The sequence below is a fragment of the Micromys minutus genome, assembly GCF_963924665.1.
Source record: "Micromys minutus genome assembly, chromosome: 1".
Classification (NCBI taxonomy): domain Eukaryota; kingdom Metazoa; phylum Chordata; class Mammalia; order Rodentia; family Muridae; genus Micromys; species Micromys minutus.
Genome location: NC_137969.1, coordinates 169357084 through 169371653, shown reverse-complemented (window position 1 = coordinate 169371653; position 14570 = coordinate 169357084). Strand labels below are relative to the sequence as shown.

Sequence of the window (14570 nt, the reverse complement as noted above, 5' to 3'; positions counted from 1 at the left end):
TCAGAGTGGTGTCCCAGGTGCTAAACCCATGTGCCTGATGTCAGCACTCTTCAAAAATAAGTAAAGGCACATTGTGTGTTGTCTCGTTCTATGTCGTTTTGAGTCTAAGTTTTGCGTTACATGTTATTGTTCTGTGTCGTTTTGAATCTGTAAGTTTTAGTGAAGTGTACATGTTGGCTTTCATTGGGAAAGCTTACCTGCTCTCTTGTTCGATAAAGAATGTGACTCCCCCATGGTGGGATTCCCTCTCAGAATTCATCTGCATGCTCAGATCAGCACACAGCCCAGAGGACGACAAACACCAAGCCAGCAGTTCAAGTGCGTTTTTAACAGGGACTGAGGTTAGATTCCTGTCATTTATCCTACTCTGTGTGTGCACCTCACTGAGGCCCACCATGCCCTGTGACCAGTGGAGTGTTTGGAAATGGAGGCCAACGGAGGCTGAGGCTTGCCTAGAACCTCACAGGGATGGGGAATGGGGGATGGGGAGAAGGCAAGTTTGCACATCAGGTGTTTCTGTTTCACACGTGGCCCTGAGTCATACAGAAGATGTCTGTAAGTAAGCAAAACTACTGTTACCTAGAGACACCAGCCTTCCTGAGCACTCAAAGGCCACTCACTGGTGGTTTTCATTCAGAAAGTCAATGTGGTACATCGCCTAGGGAGTGACGTCAGAGTCCTGGTCTCTGCTCCAGCACCCATCCATCACTATGACTGGAACATGCTGTCCTCCAGAGGCCTCGTCTCCCTTCCTCAGGCTGGCCTCTGCCTCTTCCTCCAGCGCCCAGGCCCTTCACTCCCCTTTTCACAGTGGGCTGGGGAGCCCGATGTTTTGGGGTTTAAGTACCGGATCTAGAGGCCAGTGCCACCACCCATGCTGGATGGTTGTGCAATTCACTTAATTCTGGGAACTTAACTCTCTCCCCTGCTCCAACCTGGGAGTCCTTTCCCATCGGGATCACAGGGTGAGCTAAACGAGGTTACAGTGACAGCCACGCTTCACGGTACTTGTTCCGTGCCAGCTCTGCTCCACATACTGAATGTTACCCACCTGGGCCCTTTGCTCGGGGCTCAGTCAGTTGTTACGCTGACCCCCCTTCTATGGAGGCAACACTGAAATTTGGAGAGATAGTGTCTCAGGCCACATGGCTCATAAGTAGTGTGACTACGGCTGGACACAAGGTGATCATTCTGCAAACGACATTGTAACTGTCACAGGGCACTGTCCTTATATGTTGCTTCAACCTGAAAGCCTTCCAGTCTCTTCCAGCCAGTGGAGGCCTCCTTATGACCAGAATCCATGGCTGTCCCCAGAATTATTCCCAAGACTTAGGGAACCTGAACCCTCTAAGTAGTCCAGACGCTGTCAGTAACCAACCTGCCAGCCTTCCTTGACTTGCTTTTTGTCTGTTTTCTTTTGTTTTTGAGACAGGGTTTCTCTGTATAGTCCTGTCTATCCTGGAACTCCCTCTGTACACCAGGCTGGCCTCGAACCCAGAGATCTGTCTGTCTGCCTTCTAAGTGCTGGGACTAAAGGTGTGTGCCACCACCAACCAGCAAGGGAAGACATGAAACCTGGCTGTATTTGGTACAAACTGAACTCCAGAGGTGGAGGGAGGTAACTGCATCCATCTCAGACATGGGGCTGTGTGTTAGGAAGCCCAGCCACACATGCACCTCAGGTCGTCCCTTCACCCCACTAAACCCACTGGGGTGAAAGCAAAGGTTCATGGTATCTGTATGCTCATTTTGTATGTGTCTGTCTGTTCACATATGTGAGCAGGAACATATATGTATTTCTAAGTGTGCATACATGTATTTGTGTATATTGGTTCCTTGTACATTTGTGTGCTTATTAAGTATGTTTATGTACTCTTAAATAATGTAAACAGGACAACATGCATATGATCATGTGCATACCCGTGCATATATATACATTTGTAAAATCAGAAATGTATTTTCATTCACATGTGCACATGTATGTCCACGTGGGTAAGAATGTCCACCACAGGTGTGCATGTGTTTCTCTATGAACACATGCATGTGTTTGTGTGTATAAACAAATGTGCACATGTAAATGCATGTGTGTATCTGTGTGTGCCTATGTGTTTATGTGGCAGAATCACTATGTCAGGAACCCTACTTTCCTGATGGGACTGACCAGCACAGAGCTAGTATGTTTTCCTGTCTCTAGTGCAGCCTGTGATCTGACTCCCTTTCCATCTTTTCTGCTTTCAGGACCAGCCTCTGATCACCCCTCAGTGACAACGACAAGTTCTTCTGTCTTCAATGGCAAGGATTCCCCCAAGCACCCACAGCTGGTGAAGACTAGCCTATCTGCCCTGCCGCGCCCCTCAGCCTTAGGTATTGCTGCTGCCCCTGGGGGTGCTAGGGCCCCTTATTTTCTCTAGACCTGGGACAGAGGGGGTACAGGGGCTATGGGACTGGGGACATGAAGTCTCCAGAGTCTAGTGTTGTATATGTGAGCATCAGGGTAGATATCACATGTCCTCCTGTCTGTGCCTGGACCAGTACTGTGTGAGCTGTATGTGGGAGGCATCATGTGTGCTGAGAGGCAGTGAGGGCTCTGTGCTGACCTCTTCTGAAGTAGGTGTCAGGAAGATTTGGAGTGTTGGGGGAAAGTGGATGTCAGAACAGGTAAGAATGAGCTCAGAGCCCAGCTCTGTCTTGTAAGCCACAAGACCTTGCAGCCTCTTCAGCAGTCCCTCCTTGGAAGTTAGTATACAACCCTGAGGACAGTAAGACACTCTCCAGATGCTACTCGAAATCACTGCCCATCTGGGAGATCACTGAATGATACTGGCCATTGTTATCAGCATCAGCCCCCACCTCCAAGCTTGCCTGTTCAGTGAATCCCTGGAGGAGGAGATAAATGAGTTCTAGAGACCTGTGGGAGGATGGAGGCAAAGAGACCCAGGGACTGCCTTCAGTCCAGTGCTCTCCTGCCATTGTTCCTGAGAACCAGTCTTAGGGACAAGACTGTCTTCTCTGTTCCCCTCCCTTCTTGCTTGGCCCCTCCCCTCTCCCCTGATCCTATGAACACAGATGAGCTGGAGCTTGGGGTCTGAGACACTACATTGGAAGAGCCCTTAGAAAATGTCCATCCTGGGGATGGAGTTGCAGCTCCTGGGTAGGATGTGGTGCCTGAGTTTTATTTTTACCACCGAGGAAAAGACAGGTCCAGAGGAGCATCCTGGGCTGAGATATAATTTTGTTGTGCCTTCTCTGGCCAAAATCTGTAGCTTCTGTAACCATTTGCGGAAGAAAGCAATTCTCCTGCCCCAAATAGATCCAAGACTCTTCAGTCTTGACCAGCTGCCACATTCCTGGAGCCTTTATTATCCCCCACCCTGCCCTCAGGACTCCCACCTTCCTCCAGAGGCTGTCTCTTCTCCAGGTGCTAATGCAGGCAGCCCCAGAACCGAAGACTGGTCCTTGGTCATAAGGACAGGAGGCCCCTTGCTGTCGATGGCTTTCTCCCTGAGCTTAGCTAGAAGACACTTAGTCCTGCTGTCATACAACTCAGACCTCAGACATCAATGCACCAGCTCCGCTCAGCCTGGGCCCCGACCTTGGCTCTGGGCAGAGGCTCCTCCAGGATGGGACTTGAACTTCTCAAGCCTACTTTGTGGAGTTGTGTGGAGAATGGAGATCTTTACATTCCACACTGCTGGAGCCTTAAAGGTTCCTAGAATCAGCCTGATGAACCTCATTCTCTGCCTTCAACTGCTTAGGGCCTTGGTGGCCCCAATGTGATGTCCACACATGCTCCTGTCTCTCAGTGCTCACCCCACCTCTGTTAGATGGCCTTCTAGAGCAGATTATAGTTTCCTCTCCCACCAAACAATTCTCTGCAACCTACTGTAATCTTTGACTTTTGAAGGCACCTTCGAGTCTGACAGAGAGTGACTGACTAAGTCAGAGACATTGGCTGACCTGTGTCGCAGAGTTGAGCACAGGCGTATATATCAGAACTACCACGCCTTCTCTGTCTGGGGGTGCAGGGGGTGGGGGCACTCAAAAGCTGTGTGTAGGAAACTCCTTCCAACTGCTCTCAGTGAAATGCTGCCCCCTGCTGGAGGATATGTACTGAGGATCCTTGTCTCAGATGTGGGTCCAAGTAGTCGGGACAGGAAGCTAAAAGTCCTGAACTTCCTCCTCAGAAATGCCAAACAGGGTCTCCTCTACCAGATACGCTGGTGTCTGATGATTTGAAAGTACTTACTGGTGTAGAGTCCCAGTAGAGGCATTTCTGGTTGACCTTCTAGAGGAGGAGGAGGAGAATCCTCGGCTCCAGCCCTGCCCTCTAGTAGTTCAGGACCACCTCCTAGAGGAGCCAGCGGTCCTCTCTTAGGAGCTCTTCCTCTGTCTCTGGGGCCAGTATTGTGTGAGCTGAACTCCTGGTGCAGAGGCGAGAGTTCTCCTTCTGAGGTAAAGAAGTCTGCTGGTTTGAAGGGGCTTTGTAGGGAACATACTTTATGCCTTTTAACTCTGTGATATTTTCCCCCTCTTTATTTTCTTCTACTTCGGTTTGTCCCTTTGGAGGGGCTCTACTGTAGTCAATCTCAAACTGCTGCAGGCTTCAGAATAACTTGGGCCCTGGTGACAGGGTGTGCTCTTACTGTCACTTCAGAGGCCCCCTGTAGTAGGTCTAGGAAGAGCCTAGGAAGAGACAGCTCGGATGAGCATCTTCCTGGGTACTCTCTGCTTATACTGAAGGAGATGTTACCCTCAGCCTGGGTTCCAGGATGACTCACTCCCCACAGGCTGAACTTCTTGAGTTCTTTGGAATAGGTTTGTGTGTCCAGACAGGCGGGTTTTTGTTTGCTTACCTTGTTATTAAAGGCATGGTCTCACCATGTAGCCCTAGCTGGCCAGGAACTTACAGTGTAGACCAGGTTAGCCTTGAGCCCAACAAAAATCTGCCTATTTCTTTCTTCTGGGTGCTGGGATTAAAGGCGTTCACCACCACCCTTGGCTAAGTAGTTTTAAGTGTCCAGGTGAGTTTAAAGTACAGCAGGGTTGAGATGTGAACATTTGTGTCTGGATTTTCAAGAAAATATGGTAGCCCATTCTTCTTGGTACTTTGAATAATTTATCCGTGGTTTTAAGTCATGAGCATCTTGCCAGCTAGAGTGAGTCCAGCCTCTGGTCTTGCTTTTCAATGTTAGCATTTCAGGTAGGGTGGGTTGGAGGGCAGGAAGGGTGTGTGCAGGTGGATCCGCACTGCACTCAAGTGGCAAAACTGTGTTGGTGCACTGAGCGCTGGATGTTTAGGTAATGAACTTGATGCTGGTGGCTGCAGCTTACTGAGCCCAAACTAAACGTTTCAATTAAGTGTTTTACTTGTATTCTCTTTTCTTCTGATTAAACTGCTTTCTCGGTAGACTTTATTATTATTTTGGCCTTTAAAAAAAAAAAAAAAACCTTAAATGTAGAGAGATGCAGCCTAAACACAACCCCGGAATGAAACATTTATAAAAATCAACAGGGTGTTTACTTTGCCTAGATGCTTGACTTGAGCCGAAAACCCATTGTAAAGCTGTGATTTAAAAAGAATTACCAAGGGTTTAGGGTGTAGCACAGTGGTAGAACATCTGCCTAGCATGTGCATTGAGCATTGAGCCCTACCTTTATAAACAGAACAAAAACAGATGTGCACTCCAAATCAGGGAAGGTTTTTATTGACACCAGTTTCCAATGGTGGTCTAACTCACGCTCTGACTATTGTCTAGGTATCTTGCCAAACTCTGGGCCTCCCAAAAAACGGCACAAAGGGTGGTCCCCAGAGTCTAAATCAACCGTGGATGGCGGCTTCATCCAGGGTGGTGGCAACAGAGCTAAACATGGTAAGTGGCTAGGGCCTTGCCCAAATCCCATAGTTGGGTGCCATTGGTGGTGGCCTGCCAGCAGCATGTGTGCACGTGTGGGCATGTGTGCACGTGTGGGCAAGCAGATGAATGAGAGTTCTGGGCAGCTGGACCTTAGCATTAGCAACGGAACCTCTTCTCATGTGCCTGCTGCTTCCTAAGGTCTAGACTTTCATGACACTTCTGTATTAGCCCCTGACTAAGTAAGGTCTCCAAGCAGCTTCTCACCTGACAGTGAAGACTATTTATTGGTAGAAAGGCGGGGCTGAGTGAGCCCACAGTTTCTGAGTATGGAACTAGGTCAGGCAGCAGTTTTGTGGGGCAGGTGGATGTTGGGTGGGCTAGGGACAGACGCCTCATTTGCTGTGTTTTACTAATATGCTTGCTGTGTCCCTAGAAGGTACCAATATGCCTTATGTGCCCCAGGCTGGCTTGGTGGGACCACCTTCAGTCACCTTTCCGGTGATGGCCTCCGGTGAACCAGTATCTGTTCCAGAAAACTTGCTGAAGATATGTAAGGCCAAGCCAGTGATATTTAAAGGCAAGTACAGCTGTGCATCCAGCGGTGGCGGTAAGGAAGCACGCAAGGACTCCCACACAAAACCATGACCACATCTCAGTCCAGCTCCAAAGGCATCCTCCTGAGCCGATCTGGACGCTATCCAGGGCAATGACCAAATGATTTGGAGCTGGTATCCAGGGTGCAGAGAAGGACGGAACATGTCTTTGTCCCAGCAGGAGCATAGTGACTCTACATAGGACACTTGCTTGTTTGCTGTCTTTTCCTTCATTCTCTCTGTCTCACCAAACTCCTGCTGCAGTTGCCCAGCTACTGCCCAGGACTCAGGAGATGGACAAAGCCACCCGTGGCTCCTTCCGTTGTCACCCAAAGCCACGAGTCATTTTGGGCTGTGCAGCATCCATCCATGGCCAGTGCCCCAGAAGCATTAGTTATGATAGGATTTGATCTCCTCTTAGTACACGTTACGTGGAGGTAGCACTGAGGCTCAACTGAAGGGATCTTTTTGGAATGAGGTAGATATTTTGAAATGGGGAGCTGTGTGAGGGTTCAGCAAGCAGTACCTGAACTGCTGGGGTGCACAAGACCATATATCTGCTCCCCTACTTGTACATTTGGCATCTAGTTGTACATTCTAGGAAGTGAGGCGGAAAACATGACAGGAAAATGCAGAAGCAGCAGCCGCTCATGTTACAAGGTTGTGCCTTCTTTTCTAAAGTAAACCAGTACCCCCAACCCCAGGAACAAAACCGGCACAATATTCAGAAAGAAGGGTGCAAAGCTGAGCTTCAGTGCCTTGACCTTCCATGAGCCCCCCCAAAGGCTCACCTTTTGTCAAGATGCATGTTCTTTCAAGTGTTCTGTGGGTGAGTGGGTGAGAGAGACAGAGCGTGCAGACTTGGGACCCTGCAGGACTCAGAGGTGGACCCCCAGCACCTGTGCTGAGCAGGATGCCTCATGAAGAGGGCTGTGCAGACCCTCGGCTCACACTGAGCAAACTCCACAACAGGTCACGTGCTTTGCTCCCTTCCCTGACCCCCACCTAGGCTTCTCCGCTCAGCCAGAAGCTCTGTTACGTAGTTTTCATTTCGTTCTCGGGGCAGCTTCCAGCAGCCCTTTTCATGACAAGTGTGGCATCCCTTTTCTGAGGTGACCATATTGCTTCTTGTCAGTTGTCATTGGTGAGCAGTGCTGTCCAGCTGATCCTGGACCCCAGCATCGGAGGAGGGTAAACAGATATTCGAACTCATAGGCCTGCCCCAGAGACAAAGCACACCTAAATTCTGAACTTGGAGATCTGGGTGGGGCCCACATGTGTCTTCACAAATCTGTCACACTTTGAGTCCTAGAAATTGTTTTTCTTAGAAAGTGGCCTATGGAATCCCACATGATGCCTAACCACAGCTCTGCATAAGTGAGATTCAGAGAGGGACATTCATTCTCATCGTCACTGACCACCTAACATCTCCCCACTGTGCAAAGGCTTCGAGAAGGTCAAGTTCTTGCCTAGGGTCCTGCAGCAAGTGATGACAAAGAAGAGGTCAGACCCCTGCTTGGGCTATTCTGCCCTGAGAGCATCATCAGAAAGATTCTAACATCCACTCCAGCATTACTCAGAGTTGTTTACTTTCTAGGTCTCTGGGTCAAGACACCTGCTTTACTCTGCTAAAGATCCTCAGCAGGGTATAAGGCTTGGCGTTGGGACACAGGTCTGACGAACACACATGCCAGCTGTTTTGAGGTCATTGCCATTTGGTTCTGGGCAAGCTTCTTTAATTTGGGCTTGAACTTGCTCAGCTGCAAAATAAGGGGGTCAGACAGCATGAACAAGCAAATGCCCTGCCTCTGGCTGGACATGGCAGATAACATTTTTGTCCTGGATTCTAGGAGGATAGAGTAGGTATACTCATCAAGGGCTGTAGGAGGGCCAGATCTCACAGAGAAGACGCCTCTGAGAGACCTAAGAGCTCCCTGGCTCCTCTGCTCAGGAGATCCACAGTGGCACCTCACCAAAGCCGAGCTTAAGACTAGTCGCTGAATGGGCGTTTTTCTCTACTCTAGGCCATGGGAACTTCCCCTACCTCTGTGGAAACCTGAATGATGTGGTCGTCAGCCCCCTGCTCTACACCTGCTACCAGAACTCACAGTCGCTTTCCAGGGCCTATGAGCAACACGGTGCCTCCACCATGCAGCCCATATCTGAGGAGACACAGCTGCTGCTGACCGTCTACTACCTCGTCCAACTGGGTGAGCCTGTTGGTTAGGGATGGATCTGACTGGGTGGACCAACTAGACTCAGGAGGCCAGAGAAGAATATGAACACCAGGTTTCCCCTTCCCTTCCCAGGGAGGGGGGTTAGCAAACAGAAGGGTTTAATCAACCAAATGGTTCAGAGCTGCTCACTCACCTGCATTCCAGAGTTCCATACACAAAAGACACAGGCACTGAAGCCAACACTCTGTCCCCCCAGAGAGAGTCAGCTCAACCGGAGAAGAGGAATTAGAGGGAACTTGATGGGATTGTGGGCATGTGGGGTTCATTCAGGGTCATCAAGAAAGGTTTTGACTGCCAGAAGAAACAGCCTTCTGAAGAGCTGAGGAGAGAGCACAGGTGGGGGTGTGTAATTAGGTGAGAGTACAGGTGGAAGGCCGGGTGTGAGAGAGCACAGGTGGGGGTGTGTAAATGGGTGGGAACACAGGTGGAAGGCTGGGTGTGAGAGAGCACAGGTGGGGGTGTGTAAATGGGTGGGAGCACAGGTAGAAGGCTGGGTGTGAGAGAGCACAGGTGGGAACACAGGTGGAAGGCCAGGTGTGAGAGAGCACAGGTGGGGGTGTGTAGGCAGATGGTAGCACAGATGAAAGGCTGGGTATGAGAGAGCACAGGTGGGAACACAGGTGGAAGGCCAGGTGTGAGAGAGCACAGGTGGGGGTGTGTAGGCAGATGGTAGCACAGATGAAAGGCTGGGTGTGAGAGAATACGGGTGTGTGGGGGGGATGGGGTGGACACAACAGGTGTGTGGTGGTAATAAGTGAAAGATTTGTTGGTTACTTCTACTTGTATCGCTCTCAAGGCCAGCTGCCCTGAGGAACGAGAGTTATTAAGTCCCATAGATACTAAGGATCAATTCAGAAAACACGGCCTTGGTATAGTCTATGTGGAAGTGTCCAGGCCAGCTGTGACCCACTGTCAGGAGTCACTGGTGGACATTGATGAGCTCAGGCTTGACCCTCAATGCCCAGGTAGTCAGAGGCTTAGTGGTGAGGAGGTTCAAGATGGAAGCACAGGATGGTCAAGGTTCTGGCAGACCCAGCATCAGGTCTCTCTGAGGTTCCTTCCCAAGATCCACATATCTATCAACCGCCATAGCTTTATCCAGGATCTGGCCTCACCATCACCACCTTTCCCATCTCAAACCTCCATGTTTTTGAGCACCATGGACCAGACCACAAATTCTTCCTCCTTGGAGCTCATTGGTGTTTTCCCAGGCATGGTGGCAGCTTGCTTTTCACTCCCATCTTCCTACTCCGCCCCAGCTGCTGCTCCTGAGCAGTGTTGGCCGAGCTGGAGTATTGTGGACTTACGACTTCCCTGTAAAGTGCTCTGGTCTAGCACATCTGTGTACCTTGCCCTTTCTTGTCATTTGAGTTTTGACCCTCTCACTACCTCCTCAAAGAGACCTTGTTGCCACCACCACACCCAGGCCCTCTAACATCTATCTAGTTTCCTTTGTGTTTAGAGCTGAGTCACTCCAGGAGTACATCCCGGGCTGTGCTTGCCCAAGCATCTGTCCTAGGTTAGGATGCATCCTGTTGGGATGCATGTGCTGCAGGACGAAGAATGCTGCTCTGCTGCTTTATGTGTGGGTGTAGCCTCTGGAGGGACAGCTTGGTGTCCACTGAAGGTGTGTTGGGGGAATGGGTTAGGTTGATAACGAGGCCACTGAAGGAAAGTGTGCCAAGGCCGAGGACTGTACACCGGTAAGCGTGGCTGGGAGCAGAATGCAGGGACAGCGGTGAGTAACCTGTGGGTTAGCTGGGCCGCCTTGATGAAGGAGGAGGGCAGTGACAAGAGCCCTGTAAGAGCAGGACAAAGAGAATGGAGACAAGGAAATAAGGGTAGGAAATATAGACCATCTCTAAGTTTTGCCTGGAGGTGATGCGTTAGAGAGAGATGTGGGCTTCAGGGATCCTTCTTAGAGACAGGGGGTCTAATCTGCCTATTCTAACGTGATTATCCCTTCAAATCACAATCAGAAGTAGTTAATAAAAGTCAAGACAGCAGGGCCGGTGAGAGGGCTCAGGGGGTCAAGGTGCTTGTCACCAAACCTGAAGATGAGTTTGATCCTGGAACCCACACGCTGAAAGGAGAGACTGTCCAATTTTGACACATGTTCTCCGGCATTCACAAGAAATAAATGGGAAGATAGGGGAAGCTATATATAAGCCCATCGTATTAAACTCTGGCACAGCCCTGAGCTGCTAGTACAAGCTGCCCTTTTCAGGTTGGGAAGTTGTAATAGGCCCTACGACCTTTTGGCGTTTGCCAACAACAGCATTGCAACCGACAGAGTCCACTGGAGAAGTGAGCGTGCAGATTTTAAAATAGCAAAAGTATCGTGGTGTAAGTTTATGATGTTTGTGTTGGGCTACATTTATAGCTGTCCTGTGGAAGCTAAGGTCCCACAGCTGGGTTGAAGTCAGATGGCCTCCCTTTCAGTCCTCAAAAGCAATATTAGACTAGAATGCCCAGATACTTAACAAAGGAAAACTCCCATAGGGACGTCTAAAAACTGTTTGGCCTTAGTAGCCATTCAAGAGAGACAATGACCCATGAATCATTTTTTCCCCTCAGTACCCAAGAAATGGTACCCATGGATGCTGAGGATACTGGACCAGAACTGCCACAGCAATCATGCTGGGGGAAGCTGACTTTTGAGAATTCAATCATAGTCTTTCTATTGCTGTGATAAAGCTCCAAGACCAAAAGCAGTGTGGGGTGGAAAGAGTGTTCTTCAGCTTAGTGTCACATCACGGTCCATCACTGAGGGAAGTCAGGGCAGGAACCGATGCAGAGGTCACAGGAGAGTGCTGCTTTCTGATACCATCCAGGACCACCTGCTTGGGTTGGGGCATCCACAGTGGGCTGGGCCTTCCCACATCAATCATCAATCAAATGCAGCATAGGCAGGCTTGCCCAGCAGCCAGGGCAGTCTTGTGGTCCTATTTTCTCAATTGAGGTTTCTTCTTCCCAAATGACTCTAGCTTGTGTTAAGTCGACTTAAAACTACCTAGCATGCTTGCCTGGGAAGTAACATGGTGTACTTTAGAAATGCACTTCGGAAGTACCTAGAGAGAAATTTCTTGAAGAAATACAGAGATCTGCATTAGCAACGAGGATGACAAATGACCCCTACACACGAGTTTAATTTATATCCATCAGCAGTGCCATGCAAGGAGACCATAACATAGGAAACCTGTTTGTAGGGCGATGGTTAAGAATCAAGTTGAGTACCCATAATTCTTGCAGCTGCAGACCAGGTGCCACTGATGGAGGACCTGGAGCAGATCTTCCTGCGCTCCTGGCGAGAATCACACCTGACAGAGATAAGGCAGTACCAGCAGGCGCCTCCACAGCCCTACCCCCCAGCCACCAGCACGGCAGCACCTGTGACTTCTGCACAGCTGCCCTGGCTGGCAGGCCTGGCTGCCAGCTCCTGCAATGACAGTGTGCATGTTATCGAGTGCGCTTACTCCCTGGCCGAGGGCCTCTCTGAGATGTTCCGGTTGCTCATCGAGGGCAAACTCTCCAAGACCAACTATGTGGTCATCATCTGTGCCTGCCGAAATGCTGCCATCGACTCCTGCATTGCTGTCACGGGTGAGTCCTGGTCACCCCTTGGCCAGTGGGAAAGCCATACTGTTGATTGCCCACTCTCCCAGCGTGGTGGGCCCCCCTCTTTTGTCCTTGTTCTGGGTTGTAGAGGCAGTTAGCTCCTTAGTCCATGCTGGTGGCTTCAGAAGGCAGCCTTGGTCTCAGCGGCTCATCCCTGGGAACATGCTTAGTTACAGACATTCCTGCCATCAGTGGCTGGGTTAGCATTGTCCATTTAGTCCCTGGAGTGAATGAGGCCAACAGATACTGCTTCAGAAAAAAATGCACTCGCACTACCACGTTGGCCTCTAGTTATTTAAGGAGCAGACTGAGATAAGAAACAATGATCCATTTTGCTAGTTAAGTATTAAAATATCCCTGAAAGCTTACCATGTGCAGCCTTTGCTCCTGGGCCTGAGACTCAAGATGTCATGCTGCAGGGGATTTCCATGGTTAGATAAGCACTAAGCACGCAGGCTTTGGGCGGGGGGTTGCTGTTCTATTCAATTTACTCCTATTTTATGTGCATTGGTGTTTTATCTGTATGAGGGTGTCAGACCCCCTGCAACTGGAGTTACAGATGGCTGTAAGCTGCCATGTGGATGCTAAGAATTAAACCCAGGTCCTCTGGAAGTGCTCTTAACCACTGAGCCATCTCCCAAGACCCCTTGGGTGTGCTGTCTTAGTACTCATAAATGGGATATATTTTCAACCCGAGGTTTTTGTATCACTCATAATTAAAAGTGCACATTGGTTCTACGCAGCATCGTGGTGGCTTCTTAACATTTCTGCTCCTAAACTGACTGGTCTTTCTTAGTTAATTTTCTGGGTGTGAGTCCTACCATCTCCAACAAGCCTGTACTTATGCAGTGTGTCCAGCACTATTGCCTGTGTTCTGTGAGGCCAGCACTGATGTTAACCACTTGGGACCAATGAGGATGGAGGGTCTGGAAAGGCAAGGAGACTTGTCTGTGGCGCACAGCTGGGGGTGGAATACAGAGTCAGGCCCGGGAGTTCTCTCTAAATGACATTGACCTCTGTATTATTTCCCCTGCCCTCGGCCCCCTAATCAAGGTGTCGAAAGCCTTTGATTCATTCTTCATTAGCCATGGTTCTGGTACTTGGGGTAGGTCAGATGTTGTGCCATCTGAGAGCTCATGCTGAGGAGCCAGTGACAGCTGTTTTGTTTCATTTTTTTTTTACCTTTCAGGGAAATACCAAGCCAGGATTCTCTCTGAGAGCCTCCTCAGTCCTGCAGAGTACCAGAGAGAAGTCCACTATGAGCTGGTCACTGGCAAAGTGGACTCGCTGGGGGCCTTTTTCAGCAGCCTCTGTCCAGGTGAGCTTTGAGAGGCAGGTGCATGCGCACACACTGAGCAGAAGTAAAGGAGGGGAGGAGGTTGCTGGGCGACCTCACACCTGGGATCTGCTGCAGCTGAGCTTTGGAGTCTGCATCCCACATTCTGTGCTCTGACATGTCCTCTGCCTCCTTCCCAGGGCAGTGCTTTGTCTGTCTGTCTGTCTTCTTGCTCTAGCTATAGGGTACCAGGGTTGGGAAAAGGCTTTGTGCTTCTCATCTTTGTCTGTCTGTCTCTTTCTATTTGGGACAGGGTCTCCCGTTATAGCCTCGACTCGCCTTAAATGTTCAGTACCCCTACCTCATCTTCTTTGGTGCTGGGATTACAAGGGATGGGCCTCAGCACATGGCTCTCTCTGTGTTTAGCACCCCCTTGTAAAGACCCAATTCAGTTGCTCGGACCCTCCTTCTCACTCCAGCTTCTGGTCCCTCAGGAGTCATTTAATGCTCTGTAAGAAAGCTCTGTAGACCAATCTTGCCTGGGAAGGCTCAAAAGACCTTCCCTTCTGACCTTTAGTACCCTATTTCTGTTCGGCCCCCACCCCCTGTGGAGCCACGGCATGCCCCACCCTGTGGATACAGTTTCTGGATAGGAAGACCATGTTTTCTCCACACATGACTTCTGGCCGAGACCAGACACAGTAGCTGGTCCAGAGAGGTTTGCTCATTTTCTCTGAGATGCAAAACCCACTTCTGTTCTCTGTTTTGGGCAGAGGGTGACATTGACATTTTGCTGGACAAATTTCACCAGGAAAACCAAGGCCACGTTTCTTCCTCATTCACTGCTTCCTCTACCAAGAAAACAGCCGCGCTGGATGCCGGTGGGGTTCCCGTGTGCACAAGTGAGTGGTGAGGAAGGGGCACAGGTAGGCACAGTAAGTGACAGACGGAGAGGACACAGGTGGGCGTAGTGTAAGTGACAGAGGGAGTG

At 49.9% G+C, this 14570-nt stretch overlaps 1 protein-coding gene across 3 annotated transcripts in view; it reads left to right on the top strand.

Moving 5' to 3' along the window:
* Positions 1 to 14570, top strand: part of GREB1 (growth regulating estrogen receptor binding 1) — a gene marked incomplete at both ends in the record, with an annotated part of 66160 nt that overhangs the window by 16558 nt on the left and 35032 nt on the right. For all 3 annotated transcript variants that reach the window (XM_080909544.1, XM_080909543.1, XM_080909542.1), the window contains 7 exons: positions 2239 to 2364; positions 5757 to 5870; positions 6289 to 6444; positions 8473 to 8658; positions 11938 to 12288; positions 13493 to 13621; positions 14353 to 14481. In XM_080909544.1, coding sequence (XP_080765670.1) covers positions 2239 to 2364; positions 5757 to 5870; positions 6289 to 6444; positions 8473 to 8658; positions 11938 to 12288; positions 13493 to 13621; positions 14353 to 14481 — 1191 coding nt within the window. The remainder of the gene's footprint in view (positions 1 to 2238; positions 2365 to 5756; positions 5871 to 6288; positions 6445 to 8472; positions 8659 to 11937; positions 12289 to 13492; positions 13622 to 14352; positions 14482 to 14570) is intronic.